Here is a 21,061-nt window from a genome sequence, read left to right as displayed (position 1 = left end):
TTCTACTGCAACCAATATAACCTCAGTTGCTCTATGGTACCTGTACACAGATCACTCAAGCAAGAAAACCATTTTAAATGATTTATTTCACTGCTTTACAAATCCTTCCACAACCTTGTTGTTCTTGAATCTGTGACCATCAAAATCTCTACGGTCTTTCTATAGAATCCTTAATTTTAATTGATCCACTGTTGGTGAGTTGAGCAGTTGTAAATATTTCTAAGATTGAACAGTGAACAGGAAACAGTATTTTCTGATTGGCATGATGTAATTAGTGGTGTGCCACAGGACTGGTGCAGGGGATTCAACATTATACAATTTATATAAATGACTTAGATGATGACATCAAAAGGTTTGGTTGCTGATGACACAAAAATAGTTAATTAAATTGTGAAGATGACATGAGGCTACAAAGGGATACAGATAGGTTGGGTGAGTGGACAAAGTTCAGGCAGCTGGATGTTCGGTGGGAAAATGTGGCATTGTCCATTTTGGCAGGGAGATTAACAAAGGAATATTATTTATAAAGTGAGACATTGCAGAGCTCTGAGGTGCAGAGGGATCTGGCCATGCATGATTTGCAACAGATTAGTAAGCAGGTTCAGCAAATGAGGAAAGCTAATATGATTGCACTTCCTTTTACCCCATTTCCTATTCTCACAGTTTATGTCTTCATTGTAATTTTGCCAATGTCACCCTTCAAGCTGACATTTCCCGAATCTCTCTTTCTATCCACCCATTGATATTTATTTATTTATTTATTTATATATACAAATGAATAACCAGTCAATTTGGTCATCCAGAATTACTTTTTTTGACTATTAAGAACATTCAGAATTTTCTTTCATGGATCTGGAGCAAATGACCTCACACTTCCTCATACTAAAATTCATCTGTCATAATTTTGCCCACTCCTTTTAATCTGTCTGTTTCCTTTCTTAACTACGTGCTCCCATTTGCACAACTCTGCATTTCTTAAGAAATTTAGCAAAGAATTCAGTGCTTATCGAATCTAAATGCAGAACCTACAGGGATTTCCTCTTGTAACAACTTGTTGCTGTTATGTGTACTTTCTTGCATATTATCTTTTGATGCCTTGACATGGGCTGCCTGCCCATGTGTCATGTTTCTTTTGCCAGTGTGGTCCTAGACTATCTTAAACTGTGAGCTTGGGTCCCAGCCAACTGGCACTGCAGAATTCAGCAGTCAATTTGTTGCACTCACAGAGCGGCTCTGAGAGCTAGGGGGCTACCCACCCTTGCCTCTGTTTGTCAGCTATTTCACAAACATTCAAAACAAAACTTGTGACCTGCTAAAATATAAAATTAACATTCTTAAAAGTATTAACTTTAAGTGAACATGCAAAAACAGACATGCATATTTAAAAAAAAATCATTTAAACTAACTAAACATAAAAAGAGCTTCACTTGCCTTTCTTCTGGTGGCCTATTTCTCCTATTCATTCAAATTGTGGCAAAGTACTTGCACTAGTTTTAATTTGGTATGGGCTCAGTCGTCGGACTTTGGAAGTTCAATGCCCTGGAAGCCCATATGCAGCACAAACAGCAAGCCATATGATGCCACTGTTGGCTTAGGACCATGCCAGTGCTGGAAACAAGTGAAGTCTGACATTAGTGTTGGCATCTGGTTGGAAGAACTGTCAAGTTATGGTAATTGATGTATAAAAACATTACCATCTTATCAGCTAGGATGCAGTGAAAAGTGAACAAAAATGATGACAAATAGAAAAAAAACTGTTTCCATTAGTGGAACTCAGTGCAGTCATTAGATACTGAAGATGGAAAATCTTATTTCTGTGTATAATTAAAATTGATCTCTGATAATCTGGGACTAAAATATTTCAAATTTTTAAATGAGTTGTGAGTGGGATCTCTTATATGTATGTGTAATCATTTGAAACAATGATTATTTTCTACTCATCATTGCATAATATTCTGGAGCAAACTTAAAATTAGAATCACTCTGGCACAGGGGCCTATTAGTCCATCGAATCCAAGCTAAATCTTTGCAAAGCAATCCAGTCAGATCCATTCTCATGTTCCCTTATGGCAACTCCACTAATCCTTTTTTCCTCCTGTGTCTATCTAATTCCCTTTCAAAACCCTTGATTGGTGCTGGTTCCACCACCCTTCCTAGCAGTGAGTTCAGGATCATTACCACTCTGCGTTTAAAAAACATTTTTTCCTCACGCCTTGTCTGCATTTTTTTGGTCCATTACTTTTAATCCGTGGTTCATTAACCAACTGCTAAATGAAAAGAGCGTCTTTCTATTTTACCTGTTCTTAACCCATTACGATTGTCTACCCCATATCAAATCTTTTTTCTTTATCTTCTTAGCTTTAAGGGTAACAACTTCAGTCTAAAGAGAGCCCTCGTCCCTGGCTTCAAGGTGATTTAGACAAGTTCAGGGTGTGGACAAATACAAGGCAGATACAGTATAATGTAGATAATTGTGAAGTTATCCATGTCGGCAGGAATAACAGCAAGGAAAAGGATGGATTTACCTGGTGATAGATTGGGAAATGATGTAGAAAGGGATCTAGGTGTTTCTTCGTATTCCCTGAAATAAATTGCATGTTGGCTTTCATTGCAAGATGTTTTGAGAACAGAGGATGGATGTCTTGCTGCAACTATATCGGCCCTTGACATTGTCACAACTGGAATATTATGTGCAGTTTTGGTGTCCTTACTTAAAATATTTACTTGGCGTAGAGGGAATGCAACAAATATTCACCAAACCGATACGTGAGATGGCAAACTACGATATGAGGAGAGATTGGATCCATTAGGATTGTATGCACTAGAGTTTGGAAGAATGAGAGACCACATCGAAATGTGCGTAATTTTGACGAGACTCAGCGGGCTATAGGCAAGGAGAATGTGCAACCTCTAGAATCAGGATTCACGGTCTTAGGATATAAGACAAGGCATTTCTGATTCAGATAAGGAGAAATTGCTTCATTCAAAGAGTGGGGAAATTGTGGGTATCTATACCATAGAAAATTGTGGAGGTCAAGTCACTGAATATAGTTAAGAGGGAGATAGATTTCTAGATGTAAAAGGTACCATGGGAGAACAGGAATATGGTATTGAGACAAAAGATCAGCCATGGACGTGGTGAATGGCGGCGCAGTCTTGAAGGTCTACTCTTACTTTTCTACGTTTCTATGATCATCGAGGTATATTCTTCACGTTTGCATATTTTCTAAAAGTATATGCTTGCACACATGCTTCAGCAGGGTAAGAAGAAACAAGTCAAGGATGTCTGAAATCCTGCATGAAAAAGCTGTAATCATGTGAATCATTGTCCCATCACCGCTCAAAGTGGAGGGAGAACATTTGGGTTGGCATTGCGAAATGAGGTCCCTTGATTGGAGGCGCAACGTCTACAATAAACAGTAGGAGCACAGCAACTCCCAAACCAAGATCCAATCACCCCATTCAAGAAGCTCCGGCCGAACCTGGGACAGCGTCTGCGGATCCCACAACAGCCAGCTCAGGAGACCAGTCATCCTCAGTCCCCGGGACTACCTGAGAAGACCTGTTAGTGGACGGTCGTCTGATATTCATCACACGCCCTGCTTCTGTGCGGCAAAATTCAACATAACTGTATTCCCAGAAGTATGTGATGTAATACGAAGACGTGCCAGCACACGCAAATCATCCTGCCGAAGCCAGGAGGCAGCGAGGCCGGAACTCGGGTAGCCGAGCGGATCCTCGCCTGCCCGGCCCCGGCCCGGCCCGCCCCCCGAGGGTGCTGACGTCAGTGGCGGGGACGAACGCTTTGTGGAAGATGGAAGCACGATCAGGGATCGGGACTTTGCCGCTCGCGCGCGCCCTCACGCTCGCGCTCATCGCCGCCGCCGCGGTCGGCGTCCGTTGTCTGAAGGGCGAGGGCGAGGGTGAGGGTGAGGGTGAGTGAGATGGCGGTGGCGGTGGCCAAATGTAACCCGGGGAGGGAGGGGTAGGTTAGGTTACGGTGAAGGTGGTGAGAGTAGTCGCGACAAGGGTGGGGGTGGGGGTGGGGGTGGGATAGGGGAGGGGGGCGAGGGGTGAGGGCGAGGAAGGGACTGGGGCAGTGTTGGTCTGGGTCAGGTTTGTCTTCGTGGCCGGACTGGGACTGGTGAGAATCAACACTTTCATGCCCTGAAATCCTTGGCCTCGTACATTTAACTTTCTTTTAAAAAAAGCAGAATAGTTAGGTTTTCTTTCTTCCTAAACCTGGTTATTGTTACCTGAGATTTTGTAAAAAAAAGTTTTAAACTTTCAAATCGATTGATTTTGTGCTTTACTTAAAAGTTGTGATTATCCCTGTTGTAAATTATTTGTAAATTGAGTTTGTTTATAAATCACTACTACATGGCCTTCTCTCCAAATAGCTCCATCATATTGTTTAATCCGGGTTCCTGCATTGTTGAAACTAACGAAGTAAAGAATAGAAATCATTTCTTCAAAGCTTTTAACACGTTGGGGTTTCAGCAGATGGGTATGGGCAGGTTCTTAACATACATACGTACTTCAGCCCTTCAACGGATATGAGAAGGATGATATACTGCATTGGGAGCTATTGAATTGGGTTGGACTTGAAGGTTACAGTGCTGGATAATAGACAACAATTATTAACTTAGTTTGGAATGTCCACTGAATTCTCTTACAACAAAATGAGGTTTAACCTTCTATTAAAAGCAGTGACATCAGGTTATTTATCTTTCTACTTAAGGAAGTTAAATTGACGTGAATTGTCTGTCAGGGTGGGTCATACACAAACATCATGGAAGGAAAAAGGCAAAAAATGAACAGAAAGCTGGTGAACCATGTCATGTTGGAAAAGTTAATTCTTGCAGGATATGAACTGATATGTGGTAGAACACAGAGTGTCATTAACAGCATTTCTTGAGAGGTTTTATAGAAACATGGAAAAGTACAGCATGGGAATAGTCTCTTTGGCCAACCACGTCAGTGCCAATCATGATCCAATGTAACTAATACCATCTACCTGCATGTGGTCCATATCCCTCTATTCCTTGCCTGTTCATGTGCCTCTCTAAATGCCTCTTAAACACTGCTGTTGTATCTGCTTCTACCACCTTCCCTGATAGCGTGTTCCTGGTACCTACCACTCTGTGTTTAAAAAAAAATTGTTTGCAAATCTCTTTTAAACTTTCTCCTTGCCTGAAAGTTATGCTCTCTAGTATTTGATATTTTTTCCCTGGGTGGAAGACTCTGACTACTTTATCTATGCCTCTCATAATTTAATCTACTTCTGTCAGATTGCTTCTCAGCCTGTAACACTCCTGAGAAAACAATCCAAGTTTTCCTTATAGCTCAACCTCTCCTTATAGCTAATACATTCTAATGCAGGTAATGTTCTGGTGAACCTCTTCTTCACCTTCTTCAAAGCCTCCATATCCTTCCTATAGTGCGGTAATCAGAACTGTACACGATACTCCAGCTACATCTTAACTGAAGTTTTATTTATAGCTGCAATGTGACTTCCTGAACGTTATAGTCAGTGCTCCGAACAATGAAGGCAAGCATGTTGTATGCCTTCTTTACCATCCTATCTACTTGTGTGACTACTTTCAGTGAGCTATGGACTTGGACCCCAAGATCCCTCTGTACATCAATGCTGCTAAGGGTCCCGTATACTTTCCGTTTACATTAGACCTCCAAAGTGTATCACATCACATTTGCTCAGATTAAACTCCATCTGCCATTTCTCCACCCATAATCTGTAACTGATCTATGCTCTGCAGTGTCCTTTGACGGCCCTTTACACTGTCCACTACTCTACCAGTCTTTGTGTCATCTGCTGTCCACAACACCAGTCTTTGTTTCAACTTAATCTTTTGCACCAGCCTACCATGAGGGATCTTGTCAAGTGCTTTACTAAAGTCCACGTAGACAACATTCATTGCCCTACTCTATTCAATCATTGTTTCTTCTTCAAGAAACTCAATTAAATTGGCAAGACATGACATTCCCTGCGCAATATTGACTGTCCCTAATAAGTCTATGCTTTGCCAAATGCGAGTAAATGCTGTTCCTAAGAATCTTCTCCATTAATTTCTCTAGCACTGATGTTAAACCCATTGGCATATAATTTCCCAGATTATGCCTTAAACAAAGGAACAGCATTGGCTATTATCAGTCTTCTGGGACTTCACCTGTGACTAAAGAGGATGTAAAGAGTTCTACCAAGGCCCCAGCAATCTCCTACCTTGCCCTCCTCAGTATCCTGGGATAGATTCCATTAGGCCCTGGGGAATTATCCACCTTAATGTTTTGCAAGACACCCAACACGACCTTCTTAATATCCACATACTATCGCATATCAACGTATTCCTCTCTGATCTCACCATCATCCATGTCCCTCTCCTAATGTATGAATAGATCCCAGTGCATGCTATTTCTTCTGTAGTATTAAATTATCTTACTTGTACCTATTATACTTCTAATTGTAGCTGCATATTTACTAGAATCAATTATTGTTGCCTGGGAATATAAACTGGGGTGATTAGTTATTATTGGCTTACCCAATTAACTTGCTTTCAACCATTGAAGTAAGATCTGTTGCTACAAATGCTTTATGTAATTGGAGCACAATATCTCAACTCTTGTTCTTGAATTCTCTTGCACTAAAAGTCAAGTATCTTCCATTGTTCACTGAACCTGCACATTCACGTTCAGTGACTTATGTACATTGGCATCCAGATCACTGTGAACCTTCAATCACTCATCCTTTAAAGAATACTTCACTTTTCTATTCTTTCCTAGGAAAGTAAATGACCTTACAATCTTTCTAGTTCGATTCCATTTGCCCTGTGTTTGTCCATACACTTAGCCTGTTTATATCCCTCTGAAGCTCTTTGTGCTGCATCCTTACTAGATTGTGTGCCCACTGCCATCTAAATTGGGTGAACTTTGCAGAGCACCTGAAAGATGTCTTAAACTAGGATAAATGGATAAAGGTTCCTGTGCCTGAGCCCATGCGTATGGGTACGTGATTGAGTTTGCATGTGGCCAATGGCACTTGTGTGTTTCAGTAATATCCATGGAGAAGAACCTGATCTCACTTGGTCCCCCTTGCCGCTGGATCAAGATCTTACTCTGTGAAGCCCATGTCATAGTTGCTGTGCAATGATTATCCCCAGGTTCAAAGGAACCACGTGTGGGCCACACCCACTCTACATTAGGTTTAGGCTCTTCATGGGCAATCCAACAGTGCCATATGTGAACATCTCTCTGCTTGGAAACTCAGATGCTTTGACATCAAGAGTGAGATACCACAGGTTGGAGATTGTCAGTTGAACAAACAAGGTAGTGGGTAAACCTTATGGAATGGCAAACCAGAAAAGGAATGTTGTCTTCACTGAGTGAGCTTTGCCATCAAGCCTAAACTCATCTGCCATGTCAGTAACTCCACTCTGTAGAATTAGTTTGCATTGTGTCCTGTGTAAGCAGCAGAATGAGCACACTATCTAATGAATAACCCACCTGCCTGCCCTGATGGTACTTCCTGACTCATCTTGGAAAAATATTGTGTTCCCACATTGGTCTCACAAAACCAGAGTGGATGCAAGTCATCCTTCATCCCAGGGGACAGTCTAAGAATAGATTCCCGTACTTTCCTTACTACTGATATTCTCCTTTATTATCTTTAGCATTGTTGGTCCTGCTTTTAACATTATTACCCCTGAAGTAAAACAGAAAGCAGCAAATCAACTTGTGTAGCAACAAACAATCTGCTGGAGGAACTCAGTGGGTTTAGCAGCACCTGCAGTGGGGTGGGGAGGAATTGTCAACATTTTGGGCCGAAACTCAGCATCAGGACTGAGAGGGGAGATAGCTGGTATAAAGGGGGGGGGGGGGGGGGGGGGGGGGGGGGGGGGGGGGAGTGATGAGAGATGGGCCAGAGGTGATTAGTGGACAGGAGAGGGGTGAAATTGTTGAATTCAATATTGAATTCTGAGGGCTGAAAATGAGGTGCTCTTGCTCAATTTTATGTTGGGCTTTGTTGCAACAACGTAGAAGTCCAAAGGCAGGTCAGAGTAGGAGTGGGAAGGAGAATTAAAGTGGTAGCCACCTGTGCAGACTGAATGGATTACCATTTTGCAGAACATCTCCAACCTCAGTTTGGTTCCTTTAGTGTAGAGGAGACTATATCTTGAGCACTGAATGCAATATACTAAATTGGAAGAAGTGAATGGGAATTGCTGCTTCACCTGGAAGGACAACTTGGGTCCCTGGATGATAGGAAGGGATACAGTAAAAGGGCAGGTGTTACATGTGACAGTGTGATATGAAGGTGAGTAATTGGTGAAGGAGTTGTTGAAGGAATGGTCCCTTTGGAGATCTGAAAGGGGAGGAGAATATGTGGTGGTGGAATTTTGTTGAAGTTGGAGGAAATTACAGAACTTGACCCATTGAATTTGGAGGCTAATGAGATGTAGGATGAGGACAAGAGGAACTCTATCCTTGCTGTAGTTATGAAGTGAGTAAACGAGAACATAAATGTGGCAAATAGAAGGTATGCTGAAAGCCCCTTCAGCTTCCCTTCTGTAATTGATGGGACTCTCAACTGCATCTCCAATCCTCCAGGCTGATTTTTAGCAAGCATTAATTTCCCTCTCTTAGGAACCAGTGAAAGTAAATGGGCAACTTTGGTTCTCCCCAATCACAGACATTACCTTTACACTCTCCACACCTTACCCTTTCTGCAGCATAAAATATACCTATCTTCTCACTTTACTAATCTGAATAAGGGTCATCACCTGAAACATTTACTGTTTCTCTCCCTGCAGATGCTGTCTCACCTTTTGAGTACTGCCAGTATTTTCTGTTTTACTTCTGCTTTTATGTTGGTGACTTCATGCTGTTGTATACATAATGTTTCTTTTCAGTGTATGCCTTTCTGGTTGGTGTGTAAGCATGACTATGAGGAAGATGATTTAACCATACAGCACAAAAACGGGCTCTTCTGACTTTGATGCTTGCTTTTACAAATATTTTAAGCTACCATATCAGCATATTTCTTATAAATACAATTATTTATACTATCAGTGGCTAAAAAAATAAGAAATTTAGTAGAAACTTCTTAATCCAAAAGTTGTAACAGAAATCACTATTACAAGAAATCATTGAGGTAAACAATATTAATGCATCGACTGTGAAGTTAGATAAATACATGAGGGAGAAGAAAATGTTGATTGTTAGTTGGGGTGGGAGGAAGCTCATGTACATGATAAAAATTGTGAAAGTCACTTGCATTGCTGTCTCAGGAAATGATTCATAATTTATGTTAATTATTTCACAAATTTGTTTGGGAGTTCTGATTGTACCTGTTTACTTTGAAAGATGATATGGGGTGTTTCAAAGCATAGAGATTTCTTTAAAGTCACTATTGTTGAAAGCTATTATCTAAATAATCTGGGTTGTCTAGATACAGTTGCAGCCAGACAGAATTTGTGTGTGTGGGTTAAGGACTTTAGTTTCAGTGTTCTAATTCTTAAATGGGGTATGTTTTGTCTCATCGGTCTTTTGAAGCACAGAAAGCTAATTGAAGCATGGAGTTGGTGGAAATGTGGGTGCAGATTTGGGTGCATTTGAAAAGTTTTGAAAGATGGTTTGAAGCAATGTTGGTTTACAAGACAGGAGTCAGCAGTGAGTGGATGGTGCTGGTAATATCACACATCTCATCTATATCACATCTCCATCTATATAGTCTTTTGACATGAACATGAGAACATTCCAAGTACTGGGTGTGTTAGCAACAAAAAACTGGCACTGAGCCGCTTGACTGGATGCTGGGACAGATGACCAATAGCTTGGTAAAAGTGTGTTAAAAGAAGATAGAGGTGGAGGTTGAGGGAGAGAGTCCCAGAGCTCAAGGCCTTGGCAGCTGAAGGCACAGTTGCCGATGGTAAGATGCTTTGCCTAGGACTAAGTAGCTAGATTTATAGAAGTGCAGATGTTAAAAGGCTTGCAGATTTGGAGGCAGGGAAGGACTAAACTATGCAGGGATATGAAAACAAGGCTGAGGAATTTAAAGTTGAGGTGTGGAGACAGAAGAGGTTAATAAGCAAGAAATGAAAGATGAGCAAACTGGGACCAGAAATGGAGTTTTAAGTGACCTTGGGTTTATGCAGAGTGATGCAACATTTTATCCTGTATGGGTCAATGGTTCAGCCTGGCATCGATATAGTTGAGAACAAGTTAACTTTTTATTTGTTCATACAGCTGATAGATATCTGTTTGAAGTGATTAGTTATCAACACAAATTCATCTTGGATCATATTACACATTCCAGTGTTGGCGGAGTACATGTATGCCAGTGTTGTTTATCAAGATAGAGTTTGACAAATGAAATTTAGGCTTTAGCCAACCTGGATCCCTCCCTGATGTGAAGTTGTGGTTAGGCTCCAGCCAGCATTAATGTCCCTATTGAAGGCCTCAGGTTTGAATATCATACTGTCTGGCACTAGCCACAGTGTTACATGACTGGAGATGTGTTTGTAAAAGCCATGAAGGAAGTTGTTGTGGGCTGTTTCCAAGGTCTCAAACCTGGAGGCAATGCATGAATGAGTGTATTCAGTTCTTGGTGTAATATACTTTGCTATGTGTGAATAGCTGTTTAGTGCCAGATTTTCTGCTGCATTGGAGAGTAATCCTGTATGATGCTGAAGGGCACCAGGAAACCTTACTTACTTGTGTCTGAGTACTATGAAAACAGTACTGGGTTTACTGTTAAAATTGAGGTAATGTAAGGAAAAAATCTTGACCTTGATGCACGATAGAACATTATGGAAACTGAGTCGTCTAGCAGTGTGTTATTACTTCATTAAAATCAAATTACATCATTTTCAAAATAAGCCAAGTGTTCTCATCAACAAAATGGATTCAACTGGTATCATTGTTAATGTGTCTTTTTCCATGAGTAAAAAGGGACTCTGCATTTGAGATGATCCAGGTAGAACCCTGTTGATATTCACTATTGTTATTAAGTTGAAAGAACTATTTGAAAAGCAACCATTGATATAGTGCCAAGAATCTGTACATTTCAGCTGATAGTTTGATGTGTTTGGAAACCATGAATATGTTTTCTAAGGAAATTTGAGCTCCAGGAGTGGAGGAAAAGTGTATCTGATAGCATGGTGACTTTTTTAGTAATTAATTCTTTTGATTCTTTTGAGAATTTGCAATTTATACCTTGAAGGTGACGTTTTGATCTTTAGCAAATAATGAGTGGATTATGACCAGATAAAGATGGCAAACTATCTTAACCAATTAAAGTAATTTGACTTGTGTAGTTGCTTTGATTATTAGGGTTCCTAATCTTCCAGAACTGTCCTGAAATCTTTAGGAAGTAAATATTCTTGAATGTTAGCTATAGATGATCAGTAATCAGAAGAATCAACATCTTCTGTAGTTCTAGCAGCCAGAATGGCGGGGGGTGGGGGGGTTTTGGGTGCGAAGCCAGCAGCTTTTTTTTCTGATTGGCTAACTGCGTGGCAACTCAGCCAATAAAAGGCAGGTAAGGGTTAAGCAGAGTGGGCCAGAGTAAGAGTGGGGAGCTGAGGTTTGGGCTTAAGAGGCTTAGGTGTGGAGTTGGAGGCTAAGGTGAAGTTCTTTCTTTCTTTATTATTGCACAGGTAGAGCAGTGGGAATGACACCCAGTGCAGTGGTGGGCTCCTCTTGCGTGATGTGGGAAGTCAGGGAGACCTCCAGTGTCCCTAACAACTACATCTGCAAGAAGTGCATCCAGCTGTAGCTCCTTATAGACCGTGTTGGGGAACTAGAGCTGGATGACCTTCAGATCATTTGGGAGACTGAGGGGTTGATAGACAGGAGTTACAGGAGGCAATCACACTTAAGCTGCAGGAGGCAGGTAGCTGGGTGATTGTCAGGAGAGAGAAAGGTAATAGGCAGGCAGTGCAGGGTATCCCTGTGGCCATTCCCCTCAATAACAAGTATATTGTTTTAGATACTGTTGGGGGGGGAGGAATGACCTACCGGGGAAACCCACAGTGGTCAGGTCTCAGGCACTGAGTCTGGCTCTTTGGCTCAGAAGGGAAGGGGGGGAGAAGAGGCAAGTGATAGTGATAGGGGATTCATTGGTTAGGGACTCTCATACTGTAAAAGGACTGGATGGGATAAAGTTTGTCAAATGTGTTCAGGGAAGTTTCTTTAATCAATATGTAGAGGTCCCAATGAGAGACAATGTGATACTGGATCTCCTCTCAGGGAATGAGACAGGGCACGTAACAGAAGTGAGTGTTGGGGAACACTTTGGATCTAGTGATCATAATTCCATTAGTTTCTAGACGATTATGGAGAAGGATAAAACTAGTCTTAGGGTTAAGATTCTAAACTGGAGGAAGGCCAATTTTGATGGCATCAGAAGGGATCTGGCAGGCGTGGATTGGGATAGGTTGTTTTCTGGCAAAGAGATTTTGGTAAGTTGGAGGCCTTCAAGAGTGAAGTATTGAAAGTACAAAATTTGTATGTTCCTGTTAGGATAAAAGGCAAGGCTAACAGGTTTAGGGAAACTTGGTTATTGAGGGATATTGAAGCCCTGGTAAAGAAAAAGGTGGTGCATATCAGGTATAGGCAGTTACGATCAAATGAGGCGCTTGAGAAGTATAAGAAATGCAAGAGAATAGTTGAGAGGGAAATCAGGAGGGCTAAAAGAGGACGTGGTTGCTTTGGTGGATAAGGTTAAAGAGAATCCAAAGGGTTTCTATAGCTATATTAAGAGCAAAAGGATAGCAAGGGACAAAATTGGTCCTCTTGAAGATCAGTGTGGTCAACTATTCGTGGAGCCGAAAGAGATGGGGGAGATTTTAAATGGATTTTTTGCATCTGTGTTTATTTCGGAGACAAATAGAGTTTGTAGAACTGAGGAAAAAGAGTAGTGAGGTCATGGACCGTATCTGGATTAGGGAAGAGGAGGTGCTTGCTGTCTTGAGGTGAATTAGGATGGATAAATCCCCAGGGCCTGATGAGGTGTTCCTTTGGTCCTTGTGGGAGCCCTCGGACCTTGTGGGAGGTGAGTACGGAAATTTCAGGGGCCCTGGCAGAGATATTTGAAACGTCCATAGCCACAGGTGAGGTGCCGGAGGACTGGAGGATAACTAACGTCGTTCCGTTGTTTTAAGAAAGGCTCAAAGAATAAACTGGGAAATTATAGGCTAGTGAGCCTGATGTCAGTCGTGGGTAAATTATTGGAAGGTAGTCTGAGGGACAGGATATATAAGTGGATAGACGGGACCTGATTAGAGATAGTCAACGTGGCTTTGTGCGTGGCAGGTCATGTCTGACCAATCTAGTGAGTTTTTCAAGGAGGTTACCAGGAAGGTTGATGAAGGGAAGGTGGTGGATGTTGTCTATGTGGACTTGAGCAAGGCCTTTGACAAAGTCCCACCTGAAGTAGTTAACTGGATTCAATGTTGGCTTAGCAGGAGAAGGCAGAGAGTGGTAGTAGATGGTTGTCTTTCTGATTGGAGGCCTCTAACTAGTGGTGTGCTGCAGGGATCAGTTCTGGGTCCATTGTTCATCATCTGTATTAATGATTTAGATGATAGTGTGGTAAACTGGATCAGTAAATTTAAGGATGACACCAAGATTTGGGGGGTAGTGGACATCAAGGAAGGCTATCAAAGCTTGCAAAGTGATCTGGACCAGCTGAAAAATGGCAGATGGAATTTAATGCAGACAAGTGTGAGGTGATGCACCTTGGGAGGACAAACCGGGGTAAAACTTAAACCGTGAATGGTAGGGCACCGAGGTGTGTGATAGAACAAAGGGACCTGGGAATACAGATCCATAATTCCTTGAAAGTGGCATTGCAGGTTGTAAAGAGAGCTTTTGGCACCTTGACCTTCATAAATCAGGGCACTGAGTACAGGAGTTGAGATGTTATGTTGAAGTTGTTTAAGATGCTGATGAGGCCAAATTTAGAGTATTGTGTGCAGTTCTTGTCACCTATCTACAGGAAAGATATCAATAAGCTTGAAAGTGTGCAGAAAACATTTACACGGATGTTGCTGGGATTTGAGGACCTGAGTTACAGGGACAGGTTGAGTAGGTTAGGACTTTATTCCCTGGAGTGCAGAAGAATGAGAGGTGATCTTATAGAAATATACAAAATTATGAGGGGGATAGATAGGGTGAATTCATCCAGGCTTTTTCCCCTCAGGTTGGGTGAGACTAGAACTAGAGGTCATTGGTTTAGGGTGAAAGGTTTAGGGGGAATCTGAGGGGGATCTACTTCACTCAGAAGGTGGTGTGAGTGTGGAATGAGCTGCCAGCGGAAGTGGTGGATGCAGGTTCAATTGAAACATTTAAGTTTGGATAGGTACATGAATGAGAGAGCTATGGAGGGCTGTGGTCTGGGTACATGGGACTAGGCAGGAAACCAGGCCGGCATGGACTAGATAGGCCAAAGGGCCTGTTTCTGTGCTGTAGTGCTCTATGACTCTATGAAGCATTAAAGCAACTTTTTAAGTTTTCTTTGAATATTTTATGAATTATAAAAATAGAGATGGGGAAAGAAAGGTTGTTTGATTTTTAATGACTGAATAGCATTTATATGATGAACCTTCAGGAATGTGTTAAACCAAAGTTGTTCGCCTGTGGTTATAACATAGAACAGGTTATGGTTACATAGTTTATTGTATGCTCCTGTTGAGGTTACTACGTTGCAGAAAGAGGTCAAAATCGGAATTATCAGTTCTGCAGATAGCATGCGAAAGAATTATTATTTTTGTGACTGCATGTTTTAGCCAAATCATTATAGAAGCTGATATTTGTCTTGAACATTTTATCTTTTTAGTATAATAAGCACTTCATAATTGTGAAGCAAAATACTGTGAATGTTGGCAAAAAAAAAAGTCTGGATATTTTCAGCAAGTCAGGCAGCATTTGTGGAGAATGAAGCAGCTGACGTTTTGGTGTCAATGACTTTTTTCATCACAATTGTGTTTAGTTAGAGATACAGGTCCTCCCCAACTTATAAATGAGCGACTTGTGTGTAGCCTGAACATATGAATGAGCATTAGCGAGGCTGGTGGGATGGATCTACCTGCTGCTGTGGGGCTAAAGGCGACTGATCTTGATGCTAGCTGGGATTTTGCCACATTCAACCCAAGAAGAATACATTGTAGTTAATGTGTTGACGTCCATTTTGCGAATCCCCTCTAGAGACACACCGTCCAGGCTAGCAGCAATGTCCTATATAAAACCGTCAATAGCATTTAAAATCCTGTCTACAGTAAAATCTTTTAAAAGACAGGATCGGGCTAAATTTGTTAATATCAGCTTTAATATTAAGAATGGCAAATTGAGGTTTAAAATGATTCTCCAGACTATCTATTCCCATGAGACAACCCACCTCTGCAGGCATCTTCTGCTGTGGAGGAACTTGGTTTATGGCAGCGTTTCCGACTTACAAACCGTTCAGGTTACAAACAGTTCTTAGGAACGGAATCCTGCCATAACCTGGGAAGGACCTATAAAGCATTTTTGAGATGTGGAGGAAGAAGGGAAGTGATAATAAAAGGGAAGGTCTGTGATGGGGCAAACAAAATGGCAAAAAGAGTGATAATGCATCATAACCTAGAAGAGATGAACATATTAGAATGATTATCTGAAGTCATCAAAGGAATTTGTAAGCAATGCTGGAAGTGATCTTCATCTGAAAATGTTGAATCTGGAAAGCTCGTTCAAAAGGTAATAATGTAGGGGACTGAGGACCGAGGTCGGGGGGAGTATGACTTCCTTACATTTAATATCCCCTGACTTCCACATCACATGTTGCTTTTCAACCTTTCCATCTTTCTGTGCATTGTGTTATCTATTCCCAATTTCAATGAAAGACTACCAGCCTGAAACAACTGTTCTCCCTCCACAGATGCTGCCTTGTAACTTAGAGTAATCACTATCTCCAAAGTCCTCTTGCACAAACACTAGCCAGGCTACATTCCCTCAGTCTGCATTCTTTTAGATTGAATCTGTGAAACACATCTCATTTTTATTTGTTTTCAATCAGCTAGAAGCTTGAAGTTGAACTGGTAGGAATGCAAGGAAGGATGTAATTTGTGAATTTGGATGACTGTAAATTTTGTTAGATTGGATTTTGTGGTATGGATGCTTTGAGATCGCACAACATCCTAACATTGCAAGTGTAGAATTTGTCAATCAGGATAGCGTGGGACAGCAAGAGAAATTGATTACTTGATATTCTCCAATTTAAGATATTTATTTATTAATTACATGTACATCGAAACGCACAGTGAAATGAGTCTTTTTGCGTTACTGAGAATGTGTTGGGGGCAGTCCGTAAGTGTCGCCACTCTTCTGGCGCCAACATAGCATGCCCACAGCTCCTAATCTGTAGGTCTTTGGAATGTGGGTGGAAACCGGAGCACCCAGAGGAAACCCACATAGACACGGGGAAAAGGTAGAAACTCCTCACAGACAGCAGCAGAATTGAACCCTGGTTGTTGGCACTGTAATAGCTTTACGCTAACTGCTACACTACCATGCTGCATTTTATTTCTAGCTAAGTGCTTAGCTGAATCTGAGTTGTTAGGTCAGTTCTGTCATATTTACGCTTGTCTGTTGAGTAATGCTTAAAAAGCTTGTGAAATTCCTTCCATTAATTGCAAACTGAAATTTAATGGAATTAATATAACTTTGCACTAAAATGTCAAGTGTGCCCATTATTTATTATTGCTACCAAACACGTCTCTTTCACTTTTTTTGGTTAGTCTACATGGGTGATATCTGAAATGTTGAAAGGTACATGAAACTGCTTTATGTTCATTACTATGGAGATTTCATCTAATCGACTTAAACATTCTATAATTTTTTTTGCAGTGGTTACTACCGTTACAGGAAAGCTAATGCTGACTACTGGAAATCATTCAGCAAATACTCCCGTCAGTGTAACATCCCAGGCAACTCATTCAGAAAATAAGCAATTAGCTAAGAACACCACCACCACCACCACCACCGCCACGTCTGCAACCACACCAATTCCGACTACAACAACAGTCAGAAATGTAACCAAACATCCAGTAGGAACAATACAGAGAGAAACTGGGCAAAATCCTGAGCAAGTGGCCCCAAAATTAGTCGCGTCAACAGTGAAAGTTAATGTTACTGAACCAGATACGGAAATAATTGTCATTGGCACAGATATTGATGATGATGAAACAATTACTTCAAATATAATTCCAGAAAAGATGGATGAGATGACAGATAACCAGCTGTTGGTTGTTGAGCAGGATAATTCACCATCCTATTACGATCAAGGTGAAGACAGAGGAGCAGAGGAGTATTTTGATGAAAACCAAATGGATGAGAATGATTTGGAAAGTGATGACTTGGAGGAACCTCCTGAACTCCCTGACAAACCAATATATATTGCCACACCTGAAGAAGATGATAGTCACTTCTTTTTTTACTTGGTTGCTGCTGCTTTTCTGATTGCTGTTGTTTACATTACATATCACAACAAAAGAAAGGTAAGTTAGAGAAATTATACTGGCCAAAATGATTTAACTGTAAAGGTCCACACCTGAAAAGTAAACATTTCTCAACAAAGGCTGTTGATTTACTGAGTGTTTCTAATAGTTTTTGCAGTAAGTACAGTGCAGCAAGAGCACCACATTATCACAATGGTGAACGTCATTGTGCTTCAGTCTAAATGTTGTAGCAATACTCAAAATGGTTTGCAAACTTTTTTTTTGTTTGCCGTATTAGGCAAACGAACGATCTGAATGAGATGAGCAAATAGTGCTAAATCAGGGTGAATTTGATGCATTAGACCCTTGACCTCTGGTTGGATGAGAGCAGAAAAATGCACTGCTGTTTTTTGACCGGGCAACTTTGACAGCAGCCCCCTACCCCCTGGACTTTAATTGTCACTAGTCCTAGAACTCCCTACTAAACAGCACTTAGGGGATACCTTTAGTAGAAGGATGGCAATGGTTTGAGATGGCAGTTCGCCATCACCACTGCCACCTTGAAGGCAATTAGGGAGGGGCGATAAATACTGGATTGCTAGCAATACCCGTAGCCTGAAAACAAAAGAAAAATTGCTGCACTTGATCCCTTGTTTCTCTGCTGCTCCACTTCACCATGACATAATTCATATTTCATTCAGATCTGTGTCTGTTTTTCCAGTGAGTTGTTAAGCCATAAATTTAAACAAAGTCATGGTATTGTGGTGAATTGTGAGTTTCAGGCTGATGTCTAATTGAAACTACTGGAAGTATAATTTAGTTGGCATTAATACGGGGCAATGATGTGGGTTCAAGCAAAGAAATTTGGTGCATTGTGGAGCACTTCATGATGCTAAGGAACAAAGCTCCTGCACCTCATACTATTGTACAATTTAAAAAAAAATCCTGTGGAATTTTTGTATTGGGCAGCCTTAACATAGCTTATCCACTCATTCCTGCTCTACTGTTAATAGTAATCCAGCAGTGTATTATTGTGTTTCAATGCTAATATCTTTATTGTCTCAACTGCTCATGCAAATAAGAGAATATTTTGATTGTTCAAAGAAGTTAGTTCACTATTGGGTAGGGCCTGTGTTGGAGTCTTTATGGCTTCATTTATTGTTAAATTTCATTTTGAGTAACTTTCTGATGAATGCCCTGGGTGCAAAGATTTAAAACAATCAAATTCAGAAGAAGATTACTTAATTTTGTTCTGTGAATTTGTAGTGATTTCTAAAAAATCTTTTTTTTTCTCTCCCTTGCCCACTCTCCCTAGATTTTTCCCTCTTGAACCTGATAATTTTGTCCAAGAGTACTATCACAGGCATGGGTTAGTCTTGTCTATGGTTAAGATTGTCTAGGCTTGAGGACAATGAGGAGGGTTACTTTACCCTATGGCTATGTGATAAAGTAGTTGGAGGGCTACTTTATCTCATAGCTAAACATGATCTTGTCCTAATTCAGGTGGATTAACAGGATAAAGTTGATTTATTTTCCCCTGTTTTAAAAAAAATTGTTTTAATAGATTAACCAGTTGAAAAGCAGTTGTAAATCAATGTTTATACTTCCAATATTACTTCCTTTTTAATGAAAATGGGGTTTGGTTTGGAACCTTTAATTATTGTGTTTATTCCTTTTCCTTTTAGATTTATATTCTCTTAGTTCAAAGCAGACGATGGAAGGATAGTCTGTGCTCAAGGACAATTGAATATCAGCGGTTGGACCAAAACATACATGATGCTATGCCATCACTTAAGATTACGAAGGACTATATTTTCTAAATGCATTATTTCAATTCAGTTGCATTTGTTTCACTTTTTTTGTTTGACTTTTGTTGTTGGAGCAATGCAAATTTTAAAAAAACTTACCTGTGTTTATCGTAAATTCTGTTTAATAATAAGACCATAAAATAACGTTGCTAATCTTCAAGCACATACCTGGTGATGATAATCTGAATCACTGCATCTGTTTTATTGGATTATCAGTTGCATTGGCTGTTGTGATTAGGACGAAGAATCTACTTTCCCTTGCTGGCAGGTTAATCAAATCTAAACAATATTTTTTCAAAATTGGCAGCTGAATATTTACTAATTTTTCTTTAATGACATTGTCTGAATTGAATTACTGTTAAGAGCTCAGTTAATGGAATTTTATAAATGTCTAATTTTGACATTGAATTGAGTTTCCTAAACAAAAATTAAATGGACAGAAGATGTATACTTTAGCAATGGGCTACTTATTTCTATCAATGACCTATCTTCTTAAAAAAGTCAACAAAATTGCTACGTCATCATGAAAAGTTGGGATGAATTATTTTTGGGTGTCATACAGTTATTTGTCTTAATACCTTGTGCTATTAAAATATTGCCTATAGTGTTAAATAGTAATTCAGCCAAAACCAGGTTAAAGTATATAAGCTGCCTGTAGCCTTAGCAAAATGCATGAACTTCAATATTTTTTTTCTTTCTTCCTTACCCCAATCATTCCAAAGTACATATCCATTGAAACATTTTGCTTTCTTTAATGTATTAGCGCACTATTTTGCAATTTCAGTATACTTTAAGAAAATTGTGTACTTCAGTTTATCACTTATTTCTATAGATATGAGCTTCAGTGACACAAATAACTTGTCAAAACTTTTGAATCTGATTCAAAAATATTTTAGTGAGACTAGTTTCTGGAGTAGGTTTTATTACCTGAGTAACCAAGCAAGATTTTTGAAAGAAATTGATTTAGTTATCTAACTTGTATTTAAGAAATTGTCAAATTCTTAAAAGATCAAGGCTGAAATTGGTTGGCTTAAAATGATTTGACCGGTGAATTTACATGGCAGATGAAAGTTGCTTAAGAGCTTAGTCTGCTTTGAATGCTGTTTACGTACATGTTAGATATTTTGTCAGAAGCATTGCAAAAGGAGCACAAATCAAAATATGGTAATTTTTTGGTCTCAACTTGTATGTTTTAATAAAGTTTTTGAATATTTCATTGATTTGAGGTACTTCAAAGAAGTGATTTAGTGTCCAATGAGAAAGCAGATCTTGGATCAGGAGGCAAAGGTAAATGAATAGACTGAATGGGAAAGTGAAAATCAGAAAACTGGAAATATGAAATAAAAGCTTTCTTGTGTCCTGTCCTTGCAAAGGCCAAATGTTAACTCTCATACAGTTCCTGCCTCTTTCTAAATCATGGCCATTGTCTTCCAGATCATCTTTACTTCATTTCATGGGGAGATCTTCCCTCCACAGCCTCCAACCTCGGAGTCCTAAGGGTACAAGTACATAGTTCCTTGAAAGTGATGCCATAGTTTGGCAGGGTGGTGAAGAAGGCATTTGGCATGCTTGCCTCCATTAGTCAGGGCATTGAGTATAAGAATTGGGGCGTCATGTTACAGTTGTATAAAACTTTGGTATGGCAACCAGAATTGCACACAATACTCCAAGTGCAGTCTAACCAAAGGAAGGATGCGATTAAGCTGGGGGGGAGGGGGGTCGTGGCTGGTGCAGAAAAGGTTCACAAGAGTGTTGCTGGAACTG

The 21,061-nt window shown here is 40.3% G+C and overlaps 1 protein-coding gene across 1 annotated transcript; it reads left to right on the top strand.

Moving 5' to 3' along the window:
* The first annotated feature begins 3,418 nt into the window (after positions 1–3,418).
* c4h5orf15 (chromosome 4 C5orf15 homolog) lies at positions 3,419–20,517 on the top strand. The gene is made up of 3 exons (XM_052014997.1): positions 3,419–3,935; positions 16,900–17,549; positions 19,175–20,517. The coding sequence occupies exons 1-3, from the start codon at positions 3,815–3,817 to the stop codon at positions 19,307–19,309; spliced, it is 906 nt and encodes a 301-aa protein (XP_051870957.1). The 5' UTR covers positions 3,419–3,814; the 3' UTR covers positions 19,310–20,517.
* Positions 20,518–21,061: the final 544 nt, after the last annotated feature.

This window comes from Pristis pectinata, chromosome 4 (assembly GCF_009764475.1).
Source record: "Pristis pectinata isolate sPriPec2 chromosome 4, sPriPec2.1.pri, whole genome shotgun sequence".
NCBI lineage: Eukaryota > Metazoa > Chordata > Chondrichthyes > Rhinopristiformes > Pristidae > Pristis > Pristis pectinata.
The sequence above is the reverse complement of the archived record's forward strand: the minus strand, read 5'-3'. Positions and strand labels throughout refer to the sequence as shown.

Coding starts and splice junctions, on each gene's coding strand:
- c4h5orf15 (XM_052014997.1), top strand. CDS start 3,815: ATGGAAGCACGATCAGGGATCGGGACTTTGCCGCTCGCGCGCGCCCTC. Junction 3,936..16,899: donor GGGCGAGGGTGAGGGTGAGG/GTGAGTGAGATG, acceptor TTTTTTTTGCAG/TGGTTACTACCGTTACAGGA. Junction 17,550..19,174: donor CATATCACAACAAAAGAAAG/GTAAGTTAGAGA, acceptor TTTTCCTTTTAG/ATTTATATTCTCTTAGTTCA.